The sequence below is a fragment of the Erinaceus europaeus genome, chromosome 21, assembly GCF_950295315.1.
Source record: "Erinaceus europaeus chromosome 21, mEriEur2.1, whole genome shotgun sequence".
Taxonomy (NCBI): Eukaryota; Metazoa; Chordata; class Mammalia; order Eulipotyphla; family Erinaceidae; genus Erinaceus; species Erinaceus europaeus.
In genome coordinates this window covers 24,568,089-24,589,983 of record NC_080182.1, presented here as the reverse complement: position 1 = coordinate 24,589,983, position 21,895 = coordinate 24,568,089, and the positions used below count along the sequence as shown (strand labels likewise).

The following is a 21,895-nucleotide window of genomic DNA, read 5'->3' as shown; positions in this document are numbered from 1 at the left end:
AACCACTTTCACATGTTTTTAATTAGTGGTTTTTTTCCTGAAAATTAATAAACAAAGTCAGGGACTCCATAGATATGAATAAAGGTCTTAAAATTATACTGTAAAATCTTGTTGAATAAAAGAACAAAGACTTAAATTATTCCTGTTCTCTCATGGAGGTACAAATAAACATTAGTGATGACTCTATATATCTATATGACTGTTACTGTATATATATATATGACAGAGAGAAACTGAAAGGGGGGAAGATAGAGAAGGAAAGAAAAACACAGACATCTGCAGACTTGCTTCACTGCTTGTGAAACGACCCTCCTGCAGGTGGGGAGCTGGGGGGCTTGATCCTGGATAATTTTGCAGGTTCTGGCTCTTCATACTATGTGTGCTTAACCTGGTATGCCACTGCCTGGCCACCGAAGAATTCCTTTTTTTTTTTTTTTTCTTTAACAAGAGCATTGTTAGGCTCAGGTATATGGTGATGCTACTGTACCTTTAGAAGTAAATTTCTGAGGAGTTCCGGTGGTAGCGCAGTGGGTTAAGTGCACATGGCATGAAGCTCAAGGACCATCATAAGGATCCCAATTCGAGCCGTCGGCCCCCCACCTATAAGGGAGTCACTTCACAAGCAGTGAAGCAGGTCTGCAGGTTTCTACCTTTCTCTCCCCTTCTCTGTTTTCCCCTCCTCACTCCATTTCTCTCTGTCCTATCCAACAAGGATAAGCAATGACAACAACAATAATAACAAAAATGATAAACAACAAGGGCAACAAAAGGTAAAAATGGCCTCTAGGAGCAGTGGATTTATAGTGCAGGCACTGAGCCCCAACAATAACCCTGGAGGCAAAAAATAATAATAATTAAATTTTTGAGTTGAATACAGTCCTTCAACATTAAAAAATTATTTTTCATTTTAAAAAGTCTTATTTATTGATGAGAGAGAGAAAAAGAGATAACACCAGTATTTGAACTTTAGACTTCATACTGAGAGTCCAAAACTTTTCTCATTGTGTCAGCTCCCAGGCTGCAACAACAAATATGTGTAAAAGGTCCAAAAATCTTGAATACTGGCACTGTGCTACCTCCCAGGCTCACAAATTCATGGAGAAAACTGCATGGAAGTGGATATTACCAAGAAAATAAAAGCAATATTGTGATATTATATTTTGATACAAGTGTTATTCCTATAAAAATAACTATTCATACTTGTATTTTAGGACTCTGGTAATTTTTTAAATATATGCTGGCCAAACATCTTTTGATATATTCTGTGAGAGGCAGGGACTTTTATTCCCTGAAGTCTGAGAAGTTATGCAGTTAGTAACTCCTTGGAAAGTCATACAAGTGATATAGTAAAATTTTCCTGAAATCAGATAACCTTTAAGTTATTTCTTAACTTTCATTATTCTTGTGTCCCCATTGTAATTGTCTTTGGAAACGTCTTTTCATTTAACAATTATAAGCATCCCAAGGAAAGAGATTCTTTCCCATATAAAGTTTTAAGTCAGTGCTATTCTAAGTTATTATTTAGACTAGAAACTCCAACATACTTGTTTTATTTTATTATTAAGTTTTAAATATTTATTCCCTTTTGTTGCCCTTGTTCTATTGTAGTTATTATTATTGTTGTTGTTGTTGTTGGATAGGACAGAGAGAAATAGAGACAGGAGGGGAAGACAGACATGGGGAAGACTGACACCTGCAGACCTGCTTTACCACCTGTGAAGTGATTCCCCTGCAGGTGGGGAGCCGGGGGCTCAAACCAGGATCCTTACGCTGGTCCTTGTGCTTCGTGCCACCTGTGCTTAACCTGCTGTGCTACTGCCTGACTCCCAACAGATTTGTCCTAACAATGTGGAATTTATTTTCAAAAATATTTTACTTATTTAGGGTGCTGACTGTTGGCACTTGCAGTTGAATGCATATATTACAATATTCAAGCACCAGGTTCAAAGCCCCAGCACCTGCAGTGCTGCAGGTGGCTCTCGTTCTCTCTCTCTCTCTCAATTTTTCTCTTGTCATATAAAATACAGAAATAAAATAAAATTAAAACACTTGATTTGCGTGAGAAAGGCAGAGTGAGGCTAGAGCACTGTACAGCTTCAGTTACGGTAGTATTGGGGACTGAACATAGGACCTCAGAGGCTTGGGCGTATAAGCCTTTTGCATAGTCTTTATGCTCTCTCTGCAGTTCAGTACTGTGCATTTAGACTCAAGTATTTAAGCATTGTTTTTTTTTGGGGGGGGGAATATCTGAACACAATCAAGTTGCTTATGCTGGTAAGTGCCAGGGAAGTTGCATCAGTATGTGAATTAGTGTACACAGTATACACGTAACAGGAGGACAGAGGTATAAAAGCCTCTGCTCACACTCTTCCTACCTATAAAAGTGAAATCAGAATCTAAGTATGCATAAGTATGCATTTATTGTGTCTCAGAAGCCATTTTTTTGCCACATGATTCTTTTGTTGTTGTTGTTGTCTTTACTCTGTCCTGTAAATCTCCCTTGTAAAGCTGCTCTGGAACATTATACCCAGTTACTGTGTTATGACGATTTAAGATTTCATTCTAACTCCTCCAACCATCTTATAATTAGTTACATAATTATATTCCTACCTTGTTATATAACATATTCTTGAGGTGGGTGAGTGGTGCAGTAAGGGGTTAAGTGCGTATAGTGCGAAGCGCAAGGACCAGTGTAAGGATCCGGTTTCGAACCCCCAGCTCCCCACCTGCAGGAGGGTCACCTCACAAGTGATAAAGCAGGTCTGCAGGTGTCTGTGTTTTTCTCTCCCTCTCTATCTTTCCCTCCCCTCTCAATTTCTCTCTGTCCTATCCAATGGGGAAGAAAAAAGAAAAAGTTGTCAGGGGCAGTGGATTCCTAATATAGGCACTAAGCCCCAGGGATAACCCTGGAGGCAGAAAAAACCATCTCAATCTCCGTTCACATCCTGTTGAACCATATTAGAACAATCAAATAATTATGACTGAAATTTGCTCAGTCAATAGCATTTAGCTCCAAAGGTCAGAGAACATCTAATTTTATGATAAAACTTCTAAGAATAGGGCAGAGGGTAGATAGCATAATGGTTATGCAAACAGACTCTCATGCCTGAGACTCCAACATCCCAGGTTCAATCCCCCACACCACCATAAGCCAGACCTGAACAGTGTTCTGTTAAAAAAAAAAAAAAAAAAAAACTTCTAAGAATAAATCTAAGTGGTTTAAACTTACTTGTGCTCTTATTTTGAATGGAGCCTATAATAAATAGGATATGATTAGCTTTGCTGAATAAATTTATAAACTGAATTACTGTTGTTTCTTTTTAATTTTTAATTTTAATATTTTATTTATTTATTTGTGAGAAAGAAAGGAGGAGAGAGGGAAAGAACCAGGCATCACTCTGGTACATGTGTTGCTGAGGATTGAACTCGGGACCTCATGCCTGAAAATCCAATGCTTTATCCATTGTGCCACCTCCTAGACCACTGTTGTTTCTTTCAGTCTCCTATCCAAGGACTAACCAGACCTGACCCTGCTTAGCTTCCAAGATCAGACAAAATTGGGCCTGTTTAGGGCGGTATGGGCATAGACTCTAAGTCTATGCCCATAGACTATAAGTCTCTTTTTTTAATGATTATAGTTTATATTTTATTATCTCTTTATTTCTTAAATTTTTACCTTTATTTACTGGCTAAACACAGCCAGAATTCAAGAGGAAAGGGGCTAATAGAGAGGGAGAGAGACAGAGAGACACTTGTAGCCCTGCTTCACCACTGGCAAAACTTTCCACCTGCAAGTGGGGATCAGGGGCTTGAACCTGGCCTTTGTGCTTTGTAACATCACTCAACCAGGTGTGCCACCTCTCAGCCCAACTCTTTTATATTCTCATAAAGATGGGTGATTATTAGATTAGAATGCTTCTCTATATTTACATATATATGACCATATAGTTCTATATAAACAAACTTATCACCTGAGTCATCTGTAATTAAGAAAATGTGACTGCATAACATGATTAATCAAAATGAAAACCCTGAATATTGTCCTGACAATAAAGTCTGAAAATGTTCTACTAATATTCTGAAGTTAAAAAAACAAGCAAACAAACAAAAAAGTAGGCACAACAGAAAATCTAGAAAAACATTAATACTGGCTAAAAAATACTTAGTCCAAGTAGGAAGATGGTTCAATCTAAAATAGTAGCGAATGAGTTTACACAAATAAGTCAGGTGTTTAGATATAAAAGAGGATGGCATATTTGAGAAGAGCAGCCAAAGAGAAAGATCTGTCTTTACCCCAGCTTGGTGAGTGTTTCAAATCTGCTGTAAAAGTGCTCTAGTCATTCTAGGAATCATAGAGGAAATATAGACATTTCCCAGAATTCTATTAAAAGATGATAAAGAGTCAGGCTATATTTGAATCCTTGAAATTGGGCTCACTGCCAAGATCAGAAGGCTAAGTGGAAAATATATTTCAAAGTAAATTTATATTGATCAGTTCCCACTTTGCATTAGCAGGCAGTATTAATGACATAAACACGTTTTACTTTCTCAGAATAGCTAAAGGTATCATAGCCACTCAGCATATTGGTTTAATGACTCAATAAAAATACTAGCATACTATTTTTAATATATGCCATCATTAGGGATTATGTATGGTAAAGAAATGAGTACATTCAGATTTAGGGAAATAGGACAGACTTCAAAAGAATTAAGCTTGCATGTGGTACAAAGCCCAAGGACCAGCATTAAGCATCCTGGTTCGAGCACCCGGCTCCCCACCTGCAGGGGAGTCACTTCACAAGCAGTAAAACAAATCTGCAGATGCCTATCTTTCTCTCTCTCTCTGTCTTCCCCTCCTCTCTCCATTTATCTCTGTCCTATCCAACAATGAAGACATCAACAATAACAACTACAACAACAAGGGCAACAAAGGGGAATAAATAAATAAATATTAAAAAATATTTTTAATATTAAAAAAAGAAACCAGAGCTGAGCAGTGCTCTGATAAAAAGAAGGAAAAAAAAAAGAATTAAGCTAATAAGAATATGTTGAAATTAAGGAAATGGTGATCTAGTTAGTAGAGTTTTTAGTTTCTTTTTCTTTTTAAAAATTTTTATTTATTCCCTTTTGTTGCTCTTGTTTTATTGTTGTACTTATTGTTGTTATTGATGTCATTGTTGTTAGATAGGACAGAGAGAAATGGAGAGAGGAGGGGGAGACAGAGAGGGGGAGAAGAAGATAGACACCTGCAGACATGCTTAACTGCTTGTGAAGTGACTCCCCTGCAGGTGGGGAGCCAGAGGCTCGAACCAGGATCCTTACGCAGGTCCTTGTGCTTTGTGCCATGTGCACTTAACCCGCTGCGTTACCACCCGACTCCCAAGTTTCCAGTTTCTATGGCACTTTAGTTTTTCCCATTTTATTAGGTTAGGGGTTTACAGCACAGTTGTCTATACATGGGATGAATTTCCCAGCTTCATATCATGGGTGTAGGCAAAACACTCTCACCCCCAACCCACGAGGCCAAAACCTCTTCACTGCCCCTCCAAGGCCCCTCTTCCTCTCATTCCCCAGTTCAAGCTTCACCCTGTGTTCTCCCTTCCTGACTGTGTCTTCTGATTTTCACCCACATGTATAGTCAACCGGCATTCCTCCCTCTCTTCCTGACTCATGCATGCAACACTTTTCCTTCGTGTTCCAACCAATAAGGACTGGGTGGTGGAGCACCTGGTTGGGGACACATGTTGCAATTTGCAAGGACCCAGGTTTGAGGCCCCCCCATCCCCACCTGCAAGGGGAAAACTTTGTCAGTGGTGAAGCAGTGTTGCAGGAGTCTATCTCTCTCCTTTTTAAAAATTATTATTATTTTGCTTCCAGGGTTATCATTGGGACTTGGTGCCTGCACTATGAAGTCACTGCTCCTAGAGGCTATTTTCTTCCCTTTTGTTGCCATTGTTTTTTATCATTGTTGTTGTTATTGCCGTCGTTGTTGTTGGCTAGGACAGAGAAATTGAGAAAGGAGGGAAGACCGAAAGGGGAGAGAAAGATAGACACCTGCAGACCTGCTTCATTATTCGTGAACCTTTCCCCTTGCACATGGAGAGCGGGGACTCGAACTTGTATCCTTATGCCAGTCTTTGTGCTTTGCACCATGTGCACTTAACCCAGCTGTGCCACCACCAGCCCCCTTAAAATTATTTTTGTTAGACAGAGACAGTCATAAATCAAGAGGGAAGGGGGAGACAGAGAGGGAGAGAAAGAGAAACACATGCAGCCCCGCTTCACCACTTGTGAAGCTTTCCCCCTGCAGGTAGGACAGGGACTTGAACCTGGATCCTTGCACATTGTAACATGTGTGCTCAAACAGCTGCACCACCGCCTGGTCCCTCTCGATCACCCCCCTCCCTCTCAATTTCTGGCTGTCTCTATCCAATAATTTAATAAAGATTTTTTTTTAAATTTTAAATCAAGTTCTAATCAAGACAAGGCAAAGATTGGTATTTTAGAGTTTCTGGTCTAGTACTTGACCTTTGGATATTTGGCCTTGGTTCACCAACATGTCCCTATAGCTCTGACCATGTTGGCATCTGTTGTTTGTGTTTCCAATTCTATTCTACCATTTGTGACCACATCTTACTTATTTTAAGTTGGTAGGACAACAATTTGTGTCTTTGAGTTACTATGCACCATTAATGAAATGACAACTTCCAACACATTAGTATGACCAGTGGCAAACGCTAGAAGAAGTATGACCAGTGGGTTTGAACCAGCTCTCTTCTAATTTCCCTCTACAGTCACTTAAATATGTGTCTACCACACTTCCCAATGGAATGTCTCTTCACTTACAAATATCCAGATCTTCTTTCTTGTGCATTATTTATGAAATTTTGCTCAAAGGACATAAAAGTGACCCATAAGAAAACACTCATTGGAAGACAGAGAGCAAACCAAACTGATGGTAAAAACGTGACCTTCGTCTGTAAGGTCAGATAATTTTATTTTGATTAAACACTACAATACAGTATATATCCATTAAAAAAAGAAAACTCTATAGTGTATATAAATTGTTCCTTCCATTCAACAAGTCTTTTTTTGTTTTCCATTATAGCTTTGGTACAATGTGATTTCAGTATATAATTTTTAAATACTTTTCTTTTAGCATCACAAACTCAACACAAAGTACAAAACTAATAATCCAAGTTAGGGATATTATGATCTACACAGTGGTATTCAGTGGTAGGAGAAAATCTTACCTTGATGAATTCATGTCACTAGCTAAGCTATAAAGGCATACCTAGCAGACATGACAGAATTATGCACCATTAACCAACTAAAGTGTGTGTTAGTCGTTGCTTTTTTTTTTTTTTTTAACAGAATACCAGCAGCATACATTTGAGCATTGAGTGAATACTTTAAGTCTGCGGTCAGTTTTCCCACCTCGCTCCTCTTCCTTTAAAGGCCATGCGTAACAGCTGAGGGAGTGGACCTCAGCCTGAGCTCTCAGAATTTGACCTGCCACCCGGAGTTGTTCATACTTGCACAGTTTGTCCTACAATTAGCTGACATCACAGGGACGGAGCTGGAGGGGCAGTGAGGGCCAATCAGCCTCAGGTTGTTCTGAGGGCTCGGAGGTGTGACGTTACAGTAAACAGGCATTCCAGCAGCCGGGAGTGAGCCTTGACCTGCCTGGTTAGGTAGCATGATTGGCTGTTGGTATGACTGCTGAGGCAGTCCTTGAGAACCCTGGGTCATTGGCACCTGGAGGAAGAAATAAGGCAGAACCCTGCATGAAGAATGTATGTGGGGATATCTACTGAGATTCTGTGCTATGATGACTGAGAACTACAGGTCACCCAGTCCCAGTTTTATCACTGATCACTGTTTTACACAGGGAAAATCGCTTCACTTCTCTGAATTCCTAGACTATCTGCATCATGGAGCCTACTTCAGAGTGCCACTGAGAGGACTGCAGGCTTGATGAGCAGTGCCTGGCATAACATTCGACCAGCGAGAGGTGCTCTCGAAAGGTGTTAGTTGTGAGCTTCCTGTCTCTCTCTCTCTCTCGCTGCTATTCGGACTTCAGATCTCCCATTGGAATTTCTTTCAGTTTAGAAGGCTGTGAACTGGGCTTTATACGAAGTAGCCTGAAGCCAGCTATAGGGAAAGAGAGAGAGAGAAGGAGAAAGAAGAGAAGGAGAGAGGGTAGGTGGGAGGGGGAGAGAGAGAGAGAGAGAGAGAGAGGGTGTTTTTGTCCTGGGCACATAACTCACACTCAACCTTTAACTTCAAAGATCTAATGAGAAGTTGGAGGTTGGGGTTGGGCAGTAGTGCCCTGGGTTAAGTGCACATAGTTCAAAGCGCAAGGACATATGCAAGGATCCCAGTTTGAGCACCTGGCTCCCCACATGCAGGGGGGTCACTTCACAAGCGGTGAAGCAGGTCTGCAGGTGTCTGTCTTTCTCTCCCTCTCTCTATCTTCCCCTCCTCTTTCAATTTCTCTGTCCTATTCAACAACAACAGTAATAACAGCAACAACACCAACAACAATGGGGAAAAATGGCCTCCAATGGATTCATAGTGCAGGCACCGAGCCCCAGTGTGCCCCAGTATTTATTTATTTGCCCACTGGAGGCAATTAAATAAATAAATAAATAAATGTTGGAGGTAGGGGTCTGGGCTGTGGAGCACCCTGTTAAGCGTACACAGTACTAAGTGCAAGAATCTGGTGTGTGTGTGTGGGGGGGTCACTTCACAAGCAGTGAAGCAGGTCTGCAGGTGTCTCTCTGTCCTCTCTCAATTTCTTTCTGTCCTATCCAATAAAATAGAAAGAAGAAGAGAAAAAAAAAAAAAAGCCACCAGGAGCAGTGGATCATAGGGCCAGCCCTCAGCCCCAGCGATAACTATGGGGCAAAGAGAAAGGGGTAAGGGGAGAGATACAACCCTCGGTCTCTACTTTGCTAAGAGGTACTTTGTAGTTCTCAATTTTCCAAGGGGCCTTACACACCTGATAAGAAGACATTGTTGGGTAGGAGACCACCACGCTTTGTACCGGAGTTCCTTGTTGGTTGTTCATCTGATTCTGAGGTGGTTGCTGCACTCCTATTAGGCCTTGGAACCCTTGCTGGCCAGTTAAGACTGGTTGGTAACCTGCAAAGCAAAACCATCTTTTGAACTGGTTGTTTCAGGAAAAGCTCAAGTAATATTTCATGTCATCAGAGCCCTTGTTCACAAGGAATCTTCAGACAGTTCAATTTCTGTAATAGGAATGTAGATGATTACATTCTAAAAATGTGTTTCCCCCTTCTGTTCTGGTTTCTAAGAGTAGACTGGATTATCACCAAAAAAAAAAAAAAAAAAAAAAAAAAAGCAGATATTTCTTGCCTTACATAGCATTTTATACCATGCTAAATTCTTTGTGACACAAAGACAGAGAATTGTTGAGAACTGGTTATTGCTAAAGATTGCACCTCATTTTTTTATGTTTTCAATATTTGGAGATCTCTCAGATTATCGAGCTTTTGTATTAATTAAACTGTGTCATTTAAAATATACTTCTTTACAAAAATATTTGAGGCAGAAACAACAAAACAGTATACATTAACTTTAGCTTAATTCTATTTTTCATATCTTGGTGAATAAAATTATTTTATTTATTTTTGTTGCCCTTGTTTTATTGTTGTTGTTATTGATGTCATTATTGTTGGATAGGACAGAGAGAAATGGAGAGAGGAGGGGCAGACAGAGGGGGAGAGAAAGATAGACACTTGCAGACATGCTTTGCCTCTTGTGAAGCGACTCCCCTGCAGGTGGGGAGCTGGGAGCTCAAACTGGGATCCTTACGCAGGTCCTTGCACTTCGTGCCACATGCGCTTAACCCGCTGCGTTACCGCCCAACTCCCCAAAATAATTTAAAGTACTTCAGCTTTCATAGGCATAGACAAAAAGGTCAGCAAGTGATCGATGTGGCAAGGTTTCATTATTTTCACCACTATAGCTCGAGAATCCAGGTTCAGTCTCCTGCACCACCGCATGCCAGAGCTGAACAGTGCTCTAATAATAAATAAAATTTAAAAATCCTAATCAATATACATCCTTCATCATCTGTCTTGAATCTATCATAATATATTGAATCCATATAGTTTTAACTTTTGATTGAAAAAGGATAAAAATTGCATTATAGTTTTTACAGGGAATACAGCTCTTTTAATTTTTATTATTATTACTATTATTGCCTCTAGGATTATTGCTGGTGCCTGCACTACAAATCCACTGCTCCTGGAGGCCAGTTTTTCCATTGGATAGGGGTAGACAGAAACTGAGAAGGGAGGGGAAGATGGGGAAGGAAAGAGAAAGATAAGACACACCTGCAGACCTGCATCGTTACTTCACAAGTGGCAGGTGGGGAGCTGGGGGTTCGAACCGGAATCCTTTTGCTTCACACTATGTGTGCTTAAACCAGTGCACCACTGCCCAGCCCCCTATTTATTTATTTATTTATTTATTTATTTACAGAAACAAAGTACCTTCACTCAGCTTAGAGATATTAAAGAAGCCTGACTTGCAGACAGTAAATAAGTTAGGCAATTAGCTCAATTAATCAAATGAAGCTGAAAGAAGGGCAGTCAGTATGAAACACCTGAGATGAAGTGTGAAGAAGCACCAAGAGAGGCCAGGTGGCCTGCAGTTTGAGGGGGAGGAGCAAGCGGGTTGTTCAGAAAGTCGCCCTTTAACACCGCACTGCTTTACATTCCATCACATTACTCAGCCCAGTTAATTTAATTTAATTTTATTTTATTATCGTTGTTGTTTGCCTCCAGGGTCATCGCTAGGGCTCGTTGCCTGCACTATGAATCCACTGCCCCTGGAGGCCATTTTCCCCATCCTTGTTGCCTTTGTTGTTGTTGTTAATATTATTATAGCTGTTGTTGTTGGATAGGACAGAGAGAAATCAAAAGAGGAGAAGACAGAGAAGGGGAGAGAGAGTGATAAGACACCTGTAGACCTGAGAGACAGACGCCTGTGAGGTGACCCCCCCAACTCCCGCCCTGCAGGTGGGGAGCTGGGGACTCAAACCGGGATCCTTATGCTGGTCCTTGCACTTCGTGCAGCATGTGCACTTAACCCACTGCGCTATTGTCTGCCTGTCCCCAACCCCATTTTATTTTTATTTTTCAGAGTGTTTTTTAACTTTTTGAATGGCCTTAAATTTCTGTAAAGCTATCACATATTAAGACTTTAATTGAAGGAAATGGCCAACATCTTTGTGATTACATTCTATACACAGTACACAAATAAAGCCTTCTTATTTTTTTCAGTACCTTTGTTTACAAGACTGTGTATTAAATACTTCTCTGTCTGTCTCCATCTCTGTCTCTCTCTTGGCTCCAGTCGCTGGGACTCACTGCCAGCACTACAAATCCACCGCTTCTGGATTTTTGTTTTCTTTTTTCTTTTAATTCGATAGGACAGAGAGAAATCAAAAAGGAAAGGGAAGGGGGAGACAGATAGAGGGAGAGAAAGATTGTGAAGCTGTCCCCCTGAAGGTGGGAAATGGGGGCTTGAACTGGGGCTTTGTGCATATCCTTGAGCGTTGTTCTATGTGCGCTTAACCAGATGCACCAACGCCCGGCCCCCAAGCCTTCTTTTTATACACGTTGCATATGTAGCCTAAGACTAGTAACATCAGGTCGGGGTGGGATGGGTTGGATATCTACTATGTTTGCAATTTTTACAATAGGGAAAACCCATCAGATTTAAAAACAAGAGGGGCCAGGTGGTGGCGCACCTCATTGAGTGCACATGCTACAATGCAAAACGACCTAGGTTCAAGTCCCCGGGGGGGCCCACCTGCTGGGGGAAAGCTTTACAAGTGGTAAAGAATTGTTGTAGGTAGGTGTCTCTCTCTGTCTCTCTCACCCCCATCCCCTCTCAATTTCTGGCTGTTTCTATTCAGTAAATAAAGATAATAATAAAATTTTAATTAAAAATATTTAAGAGCAAGAAAAACCGCAAAGACCCATTCACTGTTATGGCATTAAAAAAATGCCTCATAGGCAGAAGCACTTGGAAGTAATTTCTTTTAAAATCTTTTTAAAATTATTTATTGGATAGAGACAGCCAGAAATCAAGAGGGAAGGGGGTGATAGAGAAGGAAAGAGAGAGACCCTTGCAGTATTGCTTCACCACTCACAAATCTTTCCCCCTGCAGGTGGGGATTGGGGGCTCCAACCTGGGTCCTTATGCACTGTAATACGAGCACTCAACCAGGTATGCCACCACCTGGCCCCAGAAGTAATTTTTTAAAATATTTTATTTTTGAGAGAGATGCAGACAGAGAGAGACAGAGAGAAACACCGGAACACTGCTCAGCTCTGGCTTATGGTGGTGTGGGGGGACTGAACCTAGGACTTTGGAGCCTCAGTCATGAGAGTCTGTTTGCATAGCCATTATGCTATCTCCCCCACCCGGAAGTAATTTCTTTTAACATTAGTTGCTGAAAACTGTTTTCTACCAGGGAGATAGATCCAGGGTTCCAGGTTCAATCACTGGCACAACCAGAAAGCCAGAACTGAGCAGTGATCTCATAAAATAAATTAACTTTGGAAAGTCTCTTTAGTAGGGACTTTCCAAAGTTAACCCTATAACCAAATAATGTGATAACAATAACTATCCATTGTCTTCTTGAACCCTAAGACAACAGGAACCTCACATTTCCACTATAGAGCCTATATTTCCCCCAGTCCTGGAACCTTAGGGTGGGGCCCACTTTTCTGCAAGCTGCTCTCAATTCAAATCGAATAATATTGTATCCGCGGATGGCAACCTAATCAACACAACGAGTGCCACCCCAGCATGCTGCACTTCAGACTGTGACCAGAGACATCAGGTGTGGAATGACAACCCTTCAGCTTCATCACTCGGGTGAGACCTTTCCTTTCATAGTATTCTCTAATTCCATTCCAGCCGTTCCACTCCCCAATAAAGTCCCCAAACCTAGAAATAGTCCAGGTCCCCTGAGATAGAGCATAGGTTCACCCGTGCCCATAAACTTGGGGAAAAATATATACCTGAAAGCAGAAGTACACAAGAGCATGCAATCACCAGGTTCCGGATGCCAGCAAGATGCTGACCAGGCTTCCCTGGACAGACGACCCCATCAATGTGTACTGGAGATCCGCTTCCCCAGAGACCCACCCTACTAGGGAGAGAGAGAGACAGACTGGGAGTATGGATAGACCAGTCAACACCCATGTTCAGCGGGGAAGCAATTACAGAAGCCAGACCTTCCACCCTCTGCAACCCGCAACGACCCTGGATCCATACTCCCGGAGAGCTAGAGAATGGGAAGGCTATCAGGGGAGGGGATGGGATATGGAGATCGGGTTATGGGAATTATGTGGAATTGTACCCCTCTCATTCTATGGTTTTGTTAATGTCTCCTTTCTTAAATAAAAAAAAATGAAAAGAAAAAAATAAAATAAAATTAACTACTTAATTATAGATTCATTTTAAAATGCTCCAAAAACTAAAAAAAGAAAAAGAAAAAAAAGGAGTTCACCTCAGTAGTGTGCTTGTTTTTTCATATGTGTGACTCACACTTGAGCCCAAAGCACCCTGAACTGGAAGACAGTTCCGTGCTGTAGTGTCTCTCCCTCTCCTGCCCCACCATCTCAGTCTCTTTCTCTCACTGTTCAGCTCTGGTTTATGGTGGTGTGGAAAATTGAACTTGGGATTTGGAAGCCTCAGGCATGAGAGTCTCTTTGCATGACCATTATGCTACCTACCCATGCCTCCAGTATCTCTCTCTATGGAAAAGTAAGACCAGAGTGGTGTAACCCCAATAATAACAAAATAAAAATGTCTATTACTTCCTGTGCCTAGATCGTACCTCTCTAATTCATCCATCCACTGGTTCTAAACAATTAATTATGTTGCCACTATTTTATTATGAAATTATTCCTAGTCACAGAAGTTACTATATACATGGGGAAATAACTCGGTATGATTGGAGACACTTATACCTAGCAGCCTTCTTTATCACTCAGTTCTACAGCCCAGAACAGACGAAAGGAAAGCACTTTCAAGATGGCGCAGTGGTGAGTATAAAAGAGACTCATTTCTGACTGAAGATTTGAAGCACCGTTTGAACATGAAAGGAATGTTTTAAAAAGTTGACTTACATTTTGTCAAATGGTGAAAGTTCATTCAGTTGTCCTCAATGGACCTTTTATAGAATACAACAGCTACCGCGTTAACAAAAATAAGAGAGGGGAGCAAGAAAGGAGGGAGAAGAGGTACTGTAGCCTTCCCTCTGAAGATTATTTATGTATTCACAGGCTTTCACAGAACCATCTTCAAAATGATTCTCTTTCACAGATTCTTTTAAAAAATAAATCAAGGTGACCTCAGAGAAATGCACTTATTACTCTAGCCTGAAACCAAGATTGGGGTGAAAGCAAAACAAATCTGTAATAATAGCGCTCTAAAAGCGTAGCAAATAAGCAGAAAGTCTCAGTAGGGAAAGGAACAAACATTAAGTAATACTCAAGGAGAGAAAAGAGGGAGGGGGTTGGGTGTCCTCTTGCCAATAAAAACACAGAGTCTGTGAGACAAGTTTTATCTTTGCTGGGAGCCCAGAAGCAGTGCCATTGAAGCATTTCCCCCTTCCCAGGTCTCCTGGGCTGATGATTTGTGAACTTTAATATTTAGTCATGCATAACAATGGGCTACCAGCTCTGCACTGGAGCTGCCACAGTAAACCCACTTAAGGTAAATACAGATTGATGTGGGGGAGCCAATAATGCTCTACACTTTCGAACTGAAAGGGAAAGTGGTAAGGAAAGCCCACTTTATATTCATGAGTCCCATTCATGTCTCAGTTTCACTCTCTAGGCAAGACATTTACACCTGAAATGGTTTAATTGAAGGTGCTCATTTCTTTACGTTATGTTACAGGAGGTAGCAGGTAACAGAGTAATCCTTAGGATAGGAAGCTGTGTGGAGTGTGAAGCTGAGCTGTGCCCCAGGAAGAGACAACTAGAAATATGACCGCAGTGACCTGAGAATGAACCAACAGCATCTGCCTGGAACCCCACAAGTTCAGAAGCAGAAATGGCAGAGCTTGTGCCAACCTGCTTATCTCCTCTATTCAAATAAGAAATGTTTTCCAGTTTGTCAATGCCCAGCTGTGAAATGGTCAAGTTTTCATATGCATTGAGGATTAGCAAGATAAAATGCACCTAACAAAACAGAAAAGAGCAATACAGTCGTCCCTGAAGGGTCGCTAGGGAGATCATAAAAACATTGCCTATTTTTATTATTTCTCTCTCATTCGTGATTAATCCAATTTGCAAGCCAGCTGTGGCATTTATTTTCCAAAGGCAAAAAAAGGCTAGGAATGGACAAAGGCTTCTTGGAAAATAAAAGAATGCACTCTGCTGAGATGGGGAGTTGCAAGATTAAAAATGACTGGGCTTTATAAATCTGAAAATTAAATAGTGTTTCTACTAAGATACATTAGTTACTGAATAATATTTCTAGTGAGGGATGATTTATTAGTGTGCATAAAGGAAACATCACACATGACCCAGTATGATTAGTAAAAATTAAAAATGTAAATTGATTAGGGATTATAACCGGGTTTGTATTGCTACTAATCTTATTTAAACACTCATTTGAATATTTTCTTAGAGATCTAACATTTTAGAAATTAACAAAATTGTTACCTGTATTTCCCCCCCAGTCTTCCCCTCCTCTCTCCATTTCTCTCTGTCCTATCCAACAACGACGACAGGAATGGAACCGAACCAACTGAATTAGGAACCTTAGGCATGCAAGTCCGTGCTCTGTCAGTTGAGCTATTCCCCTACCTTTTACTCATAGACTTGTAGTTTCACTTAGTATGCATTCTTTAACTCCCATACACTAAACCAACCCCTTCAGTGTGGCAGGTACTCAATGACCATTCATTTCATTGACTGTTTTCTCAGTAGTTGAGACAACTAGGTAAAGAAGGTCAGAGATAAGATCCACAGATTGTTGAATATGTTGGTGGTAGCAGAAGAGGAAAAAATAAAAGGAAAACCGAAGAAAGAGCATAATTGCACTGTCAAAAATCAACAGATGCTACTTAGGAAGTTTTTTTCAACAGATGCTACTTAGGAAGTTTTTTGGTTTTTTTTAATCTCAGTAAGTTTTAAAGGATCATTACTCAGACATGGGACAAAAATCAGTTAATTGGTCTGGAGTAGGATCAGAGCTAGACAAAGGAATTATTTCTTCATTCATTCCACTAGTTTATAATCAGCTGGTACTATAGTTCTCAATTTTTCCTACATTTCATAATCTATTCGTAATCTTTCAAGCCTTTCTATATTCTGGGTTGTTTACTAGAGCTGCTTTTAAAATGGAGAGGTAATTTGTGTCTACCCTGAACATTAGCTGAATTCCATCATTAAACTGTTATGGACAACTGACTGCCTAATTGCTCTTGACCTTTGGATATTACAATATTATATACCATGTTTGAAAGGAAAAAGTAGGCTAGGGGGAAAAAAAATACACAAGGATGTAGCAAAGCAACCCAAGACAGCAGATGAAGGCATGAAGAAATCCAGATCCCTCAGGCCACATAGAGATGGCTGTAACTTCAAATTTTTGTAGAATCCTATCTTTATGATTTCTAATTCTGAGAACACTACGGATTTGTTCACACATTTTATTTCCTTACAAGCCACTATAAGACAAGGGTCCAAAAAAAAGTAAAAATAAAAATAAAAGGCAAGTGCCATTTTAAGCTTCCTGTACTTACAGAATCTTGCTAGCTAAAGGAGTCTTTGGTAGAGAACAGGTAAGGAACATGATATTATTGTAGTTTTATGTTTCCTAAAAGAGAACCCACTGCCTTATACCTTAAAGAGGTCTTACTCCCTGGTCATTGTATACTTCCAGCCTTTACAGGTGTTTTCTTATTCTTAATATATTTTCTTTTTTTTCTCTTTTTTTATTTATAAAAAGGAAACATTGACAAAACCATAGGATAAGAGGGGTACAACTCCACACAATTCCCACCACCAGAACTCTGTACCTCATCCCCTTCCCTTATAGCTTTCCTATTCTTTAAACCTCTGGGAATATGGACCCAACATCATTGTGGGATGCAGAAGATGGAAGGTCTGGCTTCTGTAATTGCTACACCCAGCCTGCCTCTCTCTTTCCTTAGTAGGGTGGGGCTCTGGGGAAGCGGAGCTCCAAGACACATTGGTGGGGTTGTCTGTCCAGGGAAGTTTGGTCAACATCATGCTAGCATCTGGAACCTGGTGGCTGAAAAGAGAGTTAACATACAAAGTCAAACAAATTGTTGACCAATCATGGACCTAAGGGCTGGAATAGTGCAGATGAAGAGTTGAAGGGTCCTCCATTTTGTAGATAGCTAGTAGGCATATTTTAGTTAAATTCCAAAGGGCCTGTGGCTATACTAGTGTGTTTTTTGTTTGTTTGTTTGTTTTTTTACCTTTTTCTTTTTGCCCCTGAGCCTGAAATCTGATATGCCAGTGGATCCAAGTTATTGTCCAGGGAGATGATGTCATGGCTGGAATACATTTTCTTAAAAAATGTTATTATCTTTATTTATTTGTTAGGGACAGCCAGAAACTCAGAGCAAGGGGGGTATAAAGAGGGAGAGACAGAATGACACCTGTAGCACTACTTCAACTATCATGAAGCTTTCCTCCTGCAGATGTGGACTAGGGGCTTGAACCCAGGTCTGTGAACTTTGTAATGTGTGATCAATCAGGTGTGCCACCACCTGGCCCCCTCTAGTACATTTTTCAGGTGATAAATACCAGATGCGATAGCTTAGATCAAGTGTGACCTCAAACCAAAAGCAGAACTTCTAAAACAATAAAATAGTTTAGACTGGGTGCAAGATTTTTTGTTTAACTTTAAAATATATCAGAACATTAAGAAAAAAATTCCTAGTCTGAAACTTAGATTCAGATGGTGTTCTGTTACTAGATGTGCAGTGAAAATGGCATCATATGGTAGGAACAGTTCTAAAACTTCATAAAGGGCAGCACAAGGAATTGATTTTTTTGTTTTTCTGTTGAAGGCCATTATGGGTGCTTTTACCTCTGTGTAAATGTCTGCCTTCACCTTATTTATTGGCAATCTCTGCATCTCTCCTCACTCTTTTTCTCACCATTTATTATGTGGTGGTTTTAATGCCTTCGGAACATGAGGCAGAATGACCCGTGGGGAGCCTGCATGGGAATGGAAGTAATGCAGTTCGTGTCTCCATGAAGACCAGTCCATCCTAATGAATTTGAGGAAAGCTGTGACAGGCCTTAAGTGGGGCTGTGCTTCCTGAAGCAGTCGTTTTTCTTCGTACTTGCTCTCTTTGCTCATTAGCTTTCATATTGCACAGAGTGTAATTCTTAAAAGCCTCTTTACTGTCCCCTGAGAACATCCATGCATGGGTCATTTTCTAATGGCAGTACACATCAGATGAACCATCCTATTACTGCAAGCTTGGGGGCTTCTTCATTGCAATTATACCATCCTGATCCATGTTATCGCAACTACAAAGCTGGTTTTCTTTCTCGTTCTTTTTTTCTAAATCAGGGCAAACATGAGAGACATTGTTAAAGGACTAGAGGAATGGATCATGCACAGAATTTCAATGAATGCCTCTGAGGGAAGCCGGCATTGAATTCCATTTTAAATGGAAGAGGCTGTCATATTATTGAAGTAATTCTCTGAACTTTCCTGGCCCATAGTGCTGTGCTGACAGGCAGAGAGCTTCAACAGTCCAGAGGGAGAGAAGCAGCATGAAAGACTCACAGATATTTTCCTTTCTTAATGAGGTTGTGTGGCTTCCAAGAAAATATGGCAGTCCAGCATTCTTTCACTTCTTTGAGTGTTCTGTATGGACAGACACACTTTAAAAATCAGTGCTGCTAAAATAAATGCTGCTGAGTGATGCCCGAGAGCTCTCTCATCAGATTGGGACTGGAACAATGTCAAGGTTGAGATGGCCCTCATCACTTTCCCTAGGATAATATTCTTCCTCATGGATGTTTACCTTGATGGATTAATATTCATCTCGTGGTCAGGTCAGGAAAATTAGGAGGTTAAAAGTCATGGGATCACAACCATTGTTATCAAAAAGTGTCATGGGGCCGGGTGGTGGTGCACCTGGTTGAGTGCCTATGTCACATAGCGTAAGGACCTGGGTTCAAGCCCCTCATCCCCACCTGCAGGGGGAAAGCTTTGCCAGTGGTGAAGCAGTGCTGCAGGTGTCTCTCTGTCTCTCACCCCTTCCTCTCAGTAGGGTGTCACCTGGCCTTAGCCAACTATTTTGAAAACATCTGTTATAATCACAGATGAAATATGTAGAAACTCCCCACCCCTACTGTGGAGAAAATGATTTAATTGGCAACTAAGGATGATTGAAAAGTGGCCTCTTTATGTAATGAAGCACTATACATTATTTTCCCAAGTAGTAAAAGGTAATTCTTTGTATTTTCAATTCCAAACTAACAGGATTCTTATTCAAAATTTGTGCATTATGTTTAATAATATTGTCTATTGGCATATTCTGCTCAGAAACAATAACATTATTCTAATGTAGAGATTAAGGTAACATCAACTAATAGTGCAGAGGATGGTGGGAGGGGCGCAATGGAGAGATACGCAGGACATGAACTGTCAGATACTAGTATTGAGGGTTTTTAGTGGTATCCTATAATTTAGAGAGATGAGAATAAATTAATTCACTAAATCATAATCTTCAGTACCAACTATTCAGTTGAAAACTGGCTCTGAGAGACAGAAAGTCTGATTTGTAATTTTTGATGATTTCTTTTTTCACATATTTATATTGTACTATTATTTACATGATAGTACTATTATTTATATATTTTGTTGTTGCAAAAGTCATGACATTTTTCCTATGCAAAAAAGGCACCATGACTCTTTCCAACTATCGAAAGTACACATATTTGTGTATGGTTCAGAGGACCCTAGCAGGGTCTCAGTGATATGGCTTTATGGGGGCAGGCAGGGTAGTAGTGCAGCAGTTAGGCGCACATGGCTCAAAGCGCAAGACAGCGTAAAGATCCTGGTTCAAATACCCTGATCCCCACCTGTAGGGAAGTCGCTTCACAAGCGGTGAAGCAGGTCTGCAGGTGTCTATCCTTCTCTCCCCCTCTCTCTTCCTCTCCTCTCTTGATTTCACTCTGTCCTATCCAACAACAACAGCATTGATAACAATAGCAAAAAATACAACAAGGGCAACAAAATGAAATATATATATATATATATATATATATATATATATCAGTTTACCTAAGAACTGTTGATTTACAGGATTTTTGTTGTCACAAGAGTTCTTTTCCACAGTTCCCTAAGATAGGCATCAGTACATTTTACCTTCAAGCAAATTATCTTATTCCAGGATAGGGACTTAGGGCCCCAATTTCTTGCTAATTTCACTGGTTTAAATATATTCCCGACAGTGCCAGTTTCAAACTACAAATAGCTGAACAACCAGGTGGCAAGATTCTTTCTTTTTTTTAACTATTGTTCTTGTGAGTCACAAGGAAATAAAATAGCATTGGAATGCCATTAGCCTAAATTCAATGTCAAGAAACCAAATTTTTGTTTCATTTAAATGTTTTTTTTCTTTTATCCTTCTTTTTCAAACCTTATGATTTACTTTTGACATTTGCTATCAAAATGACCATGTAGCTATTTACAGACAGGTCAGGAATATATAGTATACTGGGATGGCACTGAATTAGAAACATGATTCAAACTTCAGGATCACTGAAGAAGGAAGCTGACTTCTGATATGAATGGAAAATTGGGGATCATGTCTCGAAACAGAATAGGCTTCCAGAAGTGCAGTTTGAACCTAGTATCAGAGGATGAGTATGAGTGCTTACTAGTAAGGCAGAGTGAAAGGGAAGTGATCAGGATGGAGAACAGGATGTCAAACTTAAGAATCAATCTATGCAAAGTCCAGAGATGTGAATAATAATTTCAAAGATTATTAAGTATTTAGAGCTCTTACATTCTAGGTATTTAGAGTCAGAAATGAAGAGACAGATTTTAGGAGGCTGTTAAAAGAGATGCTAAGGACTTGAAAATAATTGATGAAAGTGAAAGTGAATGATAAAGATTGAGGTCGCCATATATGGTTTATAAGAAGGACAATGAAGTGAATGGGCACTTTATAAAGATCCTCAAGAAATCACCCCAGAAGTTTATATCACAGAAGGCAGGGAACCAACTAGAAGGTCTAGGGCAGAGGCAACAAAGCCATGAACTGAGAGAAGGATTTTAGGAATGAAGAGACATGTTAGGGAGCTATCAAAATACAACTCAGGGAAGTCGGTAGCAGCGCAGCGGGTTAAGCACACGTGGCACAAAGCACAGAGACTGGTGCAAGGATCCCGGTTCCAGCCCTGGCTCCCCACCTGCAGGGGAGTCGCTTCACAGGCGGTGAAGCAGGTCTGCAGGTGCCTATCTTTCTCTCCCCCTCTCTGTCTTCCCCTCCTCTCTCCATTTCTCTCTGTCCTTTAAAAAAAATAATAATAATAAATACAACTCAGGTTAGACTGTTGAAAACTGACATCTGTAAGCTATGGAGAGAGAATGACAGAAATGAAAAACCTCAAGACAAATTCTAATTTTTAGTTTGGGACAAGGAAGAAAGGGGAGAGGAGTATTTAAAGAAAGCAAATGTGACAGCAAGTAGGTCTTCTATAAAATAGATGACAGGAGACCTTGGGTTCAAAATTATACTAGTGATCTTGACATGAACAAATATAGTACTAGGTAAGTTAGGAAAGAAAGGAAGAAGAAGGATTCCTTTGAGAAGTCTGACATTGAG

General features: G+C 40.3%; 1 protein-coding gene and 1 long non-coding RNA gene across 15 annotated transcripts in view; one reads left to right on the top strand and one right to left on the bottom strand.

The window, feature by feature from the left end:
- LOC132535288 (uncharacterized) overlaps nucleotides 1–9,008 on the top strand; it is a 475,133-nt gene extending 466,125 nt beyond the window's left edge. Inside the window, exon 5 of the long non-coding RNA XR_009547067.1 lies at nucleotides 7,892–9,008. This is a non-coding gene — a long non-coding RNA (uncharacterized LOC132535288). The remainder of the gene's footprint in view (nucleotides 1–7,891) is intronic.
- ARPP21 (cAMP regulated phosphoprotein 21) overlaps nucleotides 6,960–21,895 on the bottom strand; it is a 183,621-nt gene continuing 168,685 nt past the window's right edge. For 13 of the 14 annotated variants that reach the window (XM_060180550.1, XM_060180557.1, XM_060180551.1 and 10 more), the window contains 2 exons: nucleotides 9,005–9,147; nucleotides 6,960–7,758 (listed from right to left, as the gene is read on the bottom strand). In XM_060180550.1, coding sequence (XP_060036533.1) covers nucleotides 7,501–7,758; nucleotides 9,005–9,147 — 401 coding nt within the window. In that variant the 3' untranslated portion in view covers nucleotides 6,960–7,500. Of the gene's footprint in view, nucleotides 7,759–9,004; nucleotides 9,148–21,895 lie in introns of those variants that run through there. The other variant, XR_009547063.1, reaches the window with a different exon arrangement.